This window comes from Rhagoletis pomonella, unplaced genomic scaffold, assembly GCF_013731165.1.
Source record: "Rhagoletis pomonella isolate Grant_MI unplaced genomic scaffold, Rhpom_1.0 Rhpom_scaffold_00006, whole genome shotgun sequence".
Classification (NCBI taxonomy): Eukaryota; Metazoa; Arthropoda; class Insecta; order Diptera; family Tephritidae; genus Rhagoletis; species Rhagoletis pomonella.
Window position 1 is genome coordinate 8,736,270 of NW_023458560.1, and position 10,772 is coordinate 8,747,041.

Here is a 10,772-nt window from a genome sequence, read left to right on the forward strand (position 1 = left end):
GGAGGGAACACTTTTCCGCCCTACTAAATGGTAGCAGCACGGAAAGTTGTGGAGAAGAACCCGCGCCCGCAGTCGATGATGGCGGAGTCGACGTTCCGCCGCCTGACTATGACGAGGTACGTATAGCAATAACGCGGCTGAAAAACAACAAAGCCGCTGGAGCTGACAGCCTGCCAGCTGAGCTATTCAAGTACGGCGGCGAGGTGCATGCATCAACTCTTTTGCGGAATATGGTCAGATGAACGCATGCCCGACGACAGAAATTTAAGTGTTCTCTGCCCAATCCACAAGAAAGGTGACCCCGCCATTCGCGCCAACTACCGCGGGATCAGCCTTCTAAGCACAGGTTACAAGGTCTTATCGTGCGTATTGTGTGAAAGACAGAAGCCCGCCGTCAATGAACTGATTGGGCCTTATCAGTGTGGCTTTAGACCTGGCAAATCCACCATAGACCAGGTATTCACAATACGCCAAATCTTGGAAAAGATCCGCGAGAAAATGAACGACACTCACCACCTATTTGTCGACTTTAAAGCCGCTTTTTACAGCACTAAAAGGAGTTGCCTATACGCCGCTATGTCTGAATTTGGCATCTCCTCAAAACGCATACGGCTGTGTAAAATGACGTTGGGCAATACCACCAGCTCCGTCAGAATTGGAAAAGACCTTTCTGAGCCGTTCGCCACAAAACGGGGTTTCAGACAGGGCGACTCCCTTTCATGTGACTTCTTTAATCTGATGTTGGAGAAGATAATAAGAGCTGCAGAACTGAACCGCTCAGGAACAATTTACTGCAAGAGAGTGCAATTGCTGGCTTATGCCGATGACATCGACATCATCGGTAACAAAAACGTGAAGTCTGTTCTGCCTTTTCCAAGTTGGATAGGGAAGCAAAGCGAATGGGTCTGGTGGTAAACGAGGACAAGACGAAGTATCTCCTGTCGTCAAACAAACAGTCAGCACATTCGCGCCTTGGCACCCACGTCACTGTTGACAGTTACAATTTCGAGAAAGTAGAGAATTTCGTTTACTTGGGAACCAGCATTAACACCGATAATAATGTCAGCATTGAAATCCAACGTAGAATCACTCTTGCCAACAAGTGCTACTTTGGACTGAGTAGGCAATTCAGGAGTAAAGTCCTCTCTCGACGTACGAATACCACGCTCTATAAGTCACTCACCATGCCCGTGCTGATATATGGCGCAGAAGCATGGACAAGGACAACATCCGATGAGGCAGCTCTTGGAGTGTTTGAGAGAAAGATTTTGCGGAAGATTTACGGGCCTTTACGCGTTGGCGACGGCGAGTACCGCAGACGATGGAACGATGAGCTGTATGACCTTTACAACGATATGGACATAGTGCAGCGAATTAAAATACAGCGGCTCCGCTGGCTTGGTCACGACGCTCCAGCTCTGAAAGTATTCAACTCGGAACCCGCTGGTGGTAGCAGAGGAAGAGGGAGGCCCACACTGCGATGGAAAGCTCAGGTGGAGAAGGACTTGGCTTCACTTGGCGTTTCCAATTGGCGTCAGTTGGCACAGAGGAGAAACGACTGGCGTGCTTTGCTGAACTCGGCCAAAATCGCTTAGGCGGTTACAGCGTCAAAAAAGAAGAAGAAGAAGGGTTATAATACCTAAGCGCGGCCGAAGGCAGAAGCAAGCGCAACAGGTGGTGGACGTAACAAGGTGCATTTTTTCAATGGCTTGGAAGAAGCTGTTATTGCATTAATTGGATTGGGAACCAGAGCTTCAGCCATAGGAGGAGTTCTGGCTTGTGGTTCAACAATTCAACCAGAAGCTGACATAGATGCGCCCATGGTTACTATGCCCGACAGCTCCGCATACCTTTGTGAATCCACTGCCATAGCGCCCGCTTACTCTGCTGCTATAATCGCAAATACATCAGAATCCATAATTTTCCTCAAAATATGTAAAATTAACAAATTTTACAATAAAGAAGGAAATGATGAGTGTTTTTTAATTTCTTTCCACTTTGTTTTCCTTCATTCAGCTATCTTCGAAAAACAACTGATAGCTGGCAATGCTGCACATGTTTCCGCAACGGTTGCAGCATGTGGATTTTTCGTTTTTCGTAGCGTAGCTACGAATTACGAATTACGAAAATTAAGAGGTTATAATAAGCCAGGGAATGTTGACATATACAAATATGGATTATCTTCACTTCACATGTGGATAAGATCCATGGAGTGTATTTTACACATATCACACAATATGAACTTCAAGAAATGGGCAGCTAGAGGTGAAGATAAAGTACTCCAAAAAGCAAAACAACACTTGACCCAGAAAGAATTTTTTACTGTCACGGGATTACTGATAGATATTGTAAAGCAAGGCCTCGGTACAACTAATGACGGCAACACAGCGAGGAGGTTCTTCCGAGAAGTCTGCAGAGATTACGGGCGTAGACAGTCGCTTAATAAAGCGATTTGCTGTAACTTTGCAAGCTATTTCTTCCGGGAGAAATATTGAAACAGAAAAAATTAGACAATTTTTCAAAGAAACACCGGAACTATATGTCAGCTTGTACCCTTGGTACCACGTGCCTGCTAGTGTTCATAAGCTATTAGTGCATGGTGTAGATATTTGCCAACATGACTCCTTTATACCAATTGGAATTCTGTCGGAAGAAGCTGCTGAAGCACGAAATAAAGATTTTCGAGCGGTCAGGGAAAGACATTCGCGAAAGATTAGCCGAATACAAACCAACGAAGATATCCTGCACAACTTTTTGATAAGCTCAGATCCTTATATAACGCACATACAACCAAAATTAAGTAAAGTGAAAAGTCAAGAGATGTTTCCAGAAGCAGTGGAAATGCTCAAAGACCAATTTCCATACGACCTGCGTGAAATCGAAAATGAATTTCTACCGGATCCAGTTGCATAGCTAGTCTAAATTTATAGTTTATTGTATTCTTAGTTGTAATTAACTCGGTTAAAGACTCTCTAATGCCTTTAACTTTGCTATTGCAGTTAAAATTTTTATTAAGTTCCTGTATCTTTTCAAGTCGTAGACTTATCTTTTTTTCTTAAAAAGTAGGCCATTTTTTAGAAAATTGGTTATAATAAAAATCCCCAGAAAAAAATCAGATCGATTCTTGGAATCTCGGCCCTAATTGAATAACTTCTCGATTTGGGACTAGTGTGGCAATACTTTAATTCTGTAGGAATGTCGTTCAATGTTTGCATATACCTTTGAAGGTTTCGAAGAATCTGGAAAGGTTTATTTTTTCCTTTTCGTTAGAATGCTAGTAGTTATCCAACTTGAAACGCCTTCAAAACCACCGTATTGTCTATTTTCCTGAATATGCGTTTAGCATATACTAGGCGATTATTTATCACCCCTATTGCGAATGTCGACTGGCAGTAGATAAACGACTATTAAGCGATTATCGATTAGCGATGCTATTGCGAGTGTCGCTTAGTCGCTCAATTAGCGACTGTGAATACTTTTTAATCGCTCATTCTTCTATTGCTGTTTTTTAGTCGTTGGAGTTTGCGTTTATAAAATTTACATAAGAAAGTGGTACTATAATGGATAAAAAGTAAGTCAATTGAACTGGAAGTTGTAAAAAATTGTGAAATATACATATGCATGTATGTGTCTGAATTACAGATCAAAAATTATAAGCAACAAAAGGCAACTTGCGCGGTTGTTCGCACTGATGCAGGAGAGTGAAGACATAGGCAAAGGAATTTCCGGAACGAGTAGGGTAGGAAGCTGCGCTTCTATTGGAAAAGATACATATACAATATTTCTTGTGCATATAACTCCGGCTACGCCATCCACAGTGTTTTTGCGCAGAACCAACATCAAAAGTTTATACAAAAAAACTGCATAATTTATTAATTGATTAGTGCTCGGAAATTTGAAATCTTTATTTTAAATTAAAGTTGAATTCTTTCAATACACTTGTTGTTGTTATGTTAAAATTTTTAAAATCGGGTCACGCGTTTGGACACAAAAACCCAACATCATTGCACAAAAAACTTAACCGTACCGTATTTCTTAAACTTAATGAGGAAAACAGCTTTTCCTGCAAATCATGTAAAGCCTAAAAACTGTGAAACATCGGGAACGCAACTTCTATTCATAAAACTCACACGTGTACATACACCTTCAAAGTCCAAGGGATCCGACGAATCTCGCAATTCCCTCCTTGCTTTAGCTAACTCTACTAATCTATTACCTTCCGCATCATCTTCCTCATCACTAAACCATATTTCAACTGTGTCCATTTTTTAAATTTTATAATAAAAGCAATTATTTTAAAAATGATGTAAATAAAACACTCAAGAAACAAATGTAAACAAACAAACAGCTGTTTACAATTCTGTCAACCATTCACAATAGTACAAATTTTTATCGATCAAGTTACACAATAGCAAAATAAAAGATGATCGACTCGATCGACAAATTTCTATTCTACTGCCAGTCGACACTCGCAATAGGGGCCTATGGTAAATAAACAAAGGGTATGTAGAGAGAGAGGTAAAAACAAGATCTCAACATACTCGTAGAACTTCAGGCAAAAAGGTATTTGCACACTAAAGCATTTGCTCGCCTTTTCAAGGAAATTGTGAAACCAAGGCTCGATTGGTATTTTTTTTTATTCTGTGTAACTATTTGAAGGCCATAGATTATATTATGCTTACCCCTCTATTCTAACAGAGTCACAAAACTTTCCTCATCACTGTTGTGATTTCTAGTGCGCCGAGAAATGTGTCAGAAAAAAATCGATTTTGAGTGCTGGAAAAATACACAAAAATTTAAAAATTTGTATTGTAGCGGCATATTTTTTGAAGCGGCAAGCTTTGAGGCGCAGTAGAAATCACAGCAGTGATGAGCTAAAGTTTGTGACTTTGTTAGAATACGGCTGTTAGTGTATTTTATGATATACCGACTTACATAGAAACTACCTGTATTTTAAAATGCATACATACCTATGTGTCTGACGGCAGAAACTTAAGCGGTTAAAAAAAATTTCAAAATCTCCACGAGACATATCCGTACACAAAGTAAAACGAATCTTCACCGGATTCAAATCCAAAGATAGTCTAAATTTATAGTTTATTCTGTTATTTACTGTAATTAACCCTATGCCTTAAATTTTAATATTGCTGATAAAATTTTTTTTAAGTATCTGTATTTTTTAGGGTCGTAGACTTATATAATAGGTGTCTAAAGAGAAATTGTGGACAGTAATACCCTCAACAATGTGCCATAAGCCGCATTTCGGATCCGTGGTAAGTGCGCTTTAAAATTCTAAAAATGGGGTTTTCTCCATATAAAAAAAATAATAATTTTTTTCTTAAAAAGTAGGCCATATTTTACAAAATTGCTTATAATAAAGTTATTTATAATTGCGTAAGCAGAAAAAAATCAGATCGATTCGTTGAATTTTGACCCTAATTCCATAATTTCTTGATTTGGGATCAGTGTGCGTCGGTGAGAGAAGAGTTGGAGAATTATGTTGCATATTAACTTGAGAACTATGAATTTCTCCAAGGTTGGAGAAATGTTTTGTTGATGTTTGTTGGGTCGTACAGTTCCATAAGTAACGTAACTCTTCTTCTCACCATTTTTTCTGGCAGGCTGTAGGTGTTCTTGGTTAGTGGATTGATGTTTTTGTTTCAGTGTGTTAGTATATTTTGAATAAATTGTAATAGAAATGAAAGAATCTGTAAAAGACAAGAGCAAATGCCAAAAAGCAGGCGATCTCAGCTGTAGACATTTTTTGACAATCAGCTGATAGTGTTTTTACTTAGGAAACTACGATGGATGCGTAAGCGCACGCTTAACTTAGGGTTTACACCGGACAATACTGTCATGACAACAGCAATACATGCACATTTTTTCACTAATACATGCATACTTTTCCATTGGAACAATTTTAACAACTAATACGTATATCTTCATTGTCTTGACAGCATTAGTTGCGTTCCAGGTGCTCACGATATTCACGGTTTGCAGGTTTTTTTTGCAGGAAAGCGTTTCAGGTGCCAAACAACCTGTAAGTCAAACCACTTTTGTGAGAGTAACTTGCTCTCTCTCTGTCAGAATTTGCAGGTTTTAGTCCGAAGTTTTTCTTCCTGCAGGTTCATGAAAAGTTTAAAACGATAGGTAGGGTTGCATTTGTAAACAAAAACAGAACCTTAAGCGTCACCGAGACAATCAAATAAATACGTCAAGCATTGCATATGTATGAGATTGGCCCGCAAACGTTCAAATAAATTCGTCAATTAAACAAACAATTAATTTTTCTTGTCCGCGCACTTGCTCACCACGACGATCAGAAGGCAAGTGCGCTTGTTTTTTGTCAAGCATAACGCGAGACTGTTGATTAAGATATTTGATCGTCTCCATGGCACTTTACATTAAAAAAAATCGAAGTAGTTACTGGAAAAGTGGGTTTTCGCGTTCCAGGTGACCTTTATTGTTTCGCTCCTCTCTTTCAAGAGAGTAATTTTGTTATTTGACAGTTTTACAGGTTTTTACACGAAGTAATACGAACTCTTTTAATAACGATCGAATCCTTCTTAATCGTATGGAGTTTTGCTTTGCTTTAAACACGCAAAATGTTGTATTCAAAGTTCCTGTAAAATTTGTAAAAATGGACTTAGCAACTTTTCACTTTAAGCCAGCGACATATTAAATATATACCTTGTTTATACCAACGCATGAAGCGCTTTGACCCAGTTCGCTGTGATTCAAAACGGAAGCATAAACCAACTTTCGATACGTTCAGAAATTCAAAAGTGTATTGACTCGATTTTGTATATAAATAGCTTCCAGCCGCCACCATGCGAAGGGCTAAAAAATTTACCTTTTCCGGTAGATAGACCAGGGACCGATCTATTCGAAAAAATCTTAGTCATGGTCCGATTTGCTTGAAATTTGGCAAGTACAATCAGAAAAACATTCCTTGAAGCTAGGAAAAAAGTATATTATTCTAAGGAAATATTACCTTGAAATGGCTCCAATGACATGGCTGCCTTAATATAAGTAAACGATTTGACTCAGTTTAAGGAAAACACAATTCCTTAGTTTTTAGGAAATATTTACTTGCCATTTCATCCCCTGTGCTAGTCGAGAGAAGCAAGGTTCGAGTCCCAGAGCAGGAATTTGTTTTTTTTTTAATTGTTATTTTTTAAATTGTATTTAAAAAAATTATCTAATTTAGTTTTTATGGTATTTGAGTATTTAGGTTTTTCCATATATAAAATTAATTTTACAATTTGTAATTTATATTTAAATTGAAATAATACACTTAAGTAGTATATCAAGCAAATTGATCAGTCTTCAACAAGTACTGCTAAAAGTCTTATAAGCAACCTAGAAATAATTTTAGAATCTACCAGCGAAAGCGAAGGCCCGGGTGTAGCATCTGGAGAAAAATGTAAAACTAAAGCTCAATTGAAGGCCTATTTTAAAGAAAAAACGAGCTCATCTCGGTGAAAATCCTCTCGATTGGTGGAAAACTAAACTATAATACGACAAATTGAAAATATTTGAGTGCTCCACCCGCCAGCGTTCCAAGTGAGCAATTGCTCAGTGCAGCTGCTGTATATACGGTTAAGTGGAAATCGCCTCATGGGAGAAAGGGCAGCAAAATTACTTTTTTTGAAATATAATACGCCCCTTTTGAACTTTGACTACTCGTTCGATGTTCTACTAATTTACAAAATTTTTAAGTAATAAAAACGATGACTTAAGTGGATTATAGCTTTTTTAATGTTATTCCTAACATTCGCATTCGCGTTCCTAAAATTCGCATTCGCGAATGTGAAAAATTTGACATTCGAAACATCCCTAATATAGACATAGGCTAAGCTGGCTTATTCATGTCGTACGATTGGACAGAAACGCTCCAGAGCTCGTGAAAGTATTCTAAGAGCGTCGCGATGCGGGTAAAGGAGGAAGAGGAGGCCTCCGCGTTGAGAAGTCCAGATGAAAAAGGACTTGGCTTCATTTTGGAATTTCTAATTGGCGTCAGTTGGCACAAAAGAGAAACGCTTAGCGTGCTTTATTGGAAAATCTATCAAAACCGCATGTGCGGTTGCAGTGCCAATGAAGAAGATTAACTGCTAATTAATGCTGCAGAGAACCATTTAGTCGTTAAAGATCAGAAATGACTGCTCCAAAACCCTGTATTTTCAGGCAGGTTCTGAGATTCACTTCCGAGTGAATTCCAACCTTCTCAAACCTTGACCTAATGAAGAAACCACTAGCAAAACTATGAATTTTTACCAAATGAAACAGAAATGGGTCATAATTTCTTGAAAGAGACAAAACGTACCATTTAGCAGCGAGGTTTATCATAAAACATCATACTCTATATAATCAAGTTTAAGCAATGGAACCTCATCTGAGCATAGATCCAAAAACCAGTCGGTTTGTAGACTATTTCCTGCTGGAGCAACAATAATTGAACTGTTCGGTCAGACACTACACTCATTAGTTAAAATATGGGTTTCCAATTGTTTTTATAATACATTTTTATTTTTAGTTTTCGGTTTAGCAATAAAATATTAATTATAATAAATTGCATTTTTTCACAATTTAGCGACTTAAATATTATTTTTCCTTTGTTGTGTTTTGTTTCATTCTCAGTTTTCATTATTTATATGTATTTTTTTAATTTTAATTTACTTTTAAGTTTTTGTTTATATGCATCTGTGTTTTGTGTAAAGCCCTACACGCTACAAACTCTTTGTCGTTTATCTTGCGTTCGCTAGTCAGTTCTGTTCCAGTTCCGATTGTATTGTAGATTGCAAGCCCACGCCACCTCGCTATGTTTTAGCTAATTTTTTAAAGATGCATAGATTTTTTTGCTAGCATTTGTTGATTTTTTTAAATGTAACGATCCTATTTACCCTTGAACAAGTTAAATGGGCGTCAAGGCTATGTCTAGTTGTGATATCTAGAAGTTATCTCAATCTTACAAATTTTAATTTAACTTTTTGTAATAAATTATAATTTATGTTATTAATTGTTGTATTCTATGTGTATTATCGGTTTTTTGTATGAATATTTGATTAAATTTATTTTTTTATCCTCCGCGTGCCTCTCTTTAGCGCTGATCACGTCGCGTTAGTTGTTATGGTTAATTGATAATTGGGTGTGAGTCTGTACCAGCGGATCTTTTATAAATTTAACTAAAGAGTGGACTATGTATGCTGTCCTTTAGATTTGCCCTTAACAAATTTTCTCGTATTTGACTGCCTTTTGCAAGCCATAACTAAAGCCAGTAAATAAACATACTTCTATGTTTTTTTTTTTTAATCTGATGTTATATTACAAGATATCTTGTTAGTGCCGCTCCTATTTCGGCAAGCAAATATTTATCGTTGCTGATAGCTGTGGTGTTATACTTTCCAGTTATATCCTTTCACTTCAACTACAGTCACTTTACTTAGTTTTTATTGTTTCCATCATTTCGTATGGTTGGAGTTTAATTTATATAAATAATTTTGTATTTGTTGTTTTTCTGTTGTTTTTTGCATTTATATAAATGTTTGTATAATATATGTAAATGTGTGAAGAATTCTCTTATAGGAAATAATCTGGTGTTCTTCGTGTAACGTGAGGTTCACCACGACGAGGTGCTGGGTCAAATTGTAGGCTGTAATAGAGAAAGAAAACGTTTTTTAGTTATCTACATACTGATTGTTAGAAAAAATTCAAACCCAATAAATATATTAAACGCCCCAGAAAACAACTTAGGAATGCCTTCTTAAGTTCAGCCATTCTAAAAGCCCATGCATGGCTGAACAGTTTAAAGCCCCTTTACTTTCAGGAAGGCCCTTGGGAAGGGCTTTTAACTCCTGAAATTATCTACAGGGGCCAAGTGAGAAGATGAGAATAAAAAAAGTTAAAGAAATTAAGTTAAAAAAAAAATGATGTCTCCTTTTGTATTTGGGAGCTAACAACGGAGAAGCATTAACAAACTAAATTATTAAACTAAATGCATTTAGGGTTTTTGAACAGCGCTGAATTGTATATTGAACAGTACTATGTTATCCAATCCATAGTACAGTTCAATACAGTTTTTTTGAACAGCACTGATATTGAACTGTACTATAAGGCATTTCATGTCACCGCGCCCACCTCTGTGCGCGACATCTCAGGATTTGGATGAAAGTTGAAGAGATTGAAGGTCTAGGTGACATGAATATACGTGCAGCATATTTTGCCGATATGACGTAGGGTTGTCTATTTACACGGGACTTAAATTTTAAGAAAACGTCATACATAATAATAATATAATAGATTGGCGCTTACACATATGTTAGTGTTTGGCCGAGCTTCTCCTTCTCCTCCGATTTGTGGCGTGCGCCTGGAAGTTGTCACACAAACCGGAGGGACCTACAGTTTTACGCCGACTCCGAACGGCGATTGTATTTTTATGAGAAGCTGTTTTTCATGGCAGAAATACACTCGGAGGTTTGCCATTGCCTACCGAGGGACGACCACTGTTAAGAAAAAACCTTTTTCTATATTTTTTTGCCATGTTGCGTTGACCAGGGCTTGGACCCAGGCGTTGCGGAGTGGAAGCGCGCACTGCTTACCACTACACCACAGCGGCCGACAAAACGTCATACATACCTTTCTTTAAAGTGCTGTATCTTGGAAACCTTTTAACGAAACTTAATGAAAAAAATGTATTTCTTCCGTCTTGTTATGGGCTTTAATTGTAAATTTTTTACATTAATGTGCAACGTATAAAAAACAAAAAAAAAAAA

The 10,772-nt window shown here is 37.6% G+C and overlaps 1 protein-coding gene across 1 annotated transcript in view; it reads right to left on the bottom strand.

Moving 5' to 3' along the window:
* Nucleotides 1–8,698: 8,698 nt before the first annotated feature.
* Nucleotides 8,699–10,772, bottom strand: part of LOC118740379 (serine/threonine-protein phosphatase PP2A) — a gene marked incomplete at its 5' end in the record, with an annotated part of 6,579 nt that continues 4,505 nt past the window's right edge. Inside the window, 1 exon segment of the mRNA XM_036471889.1 lies at nucleotides 8,699–9,652. Within this exon segment, the coding sequence (XP_036327782.1) occupies nucleotides 9,580–9,652 (73 nt within the window).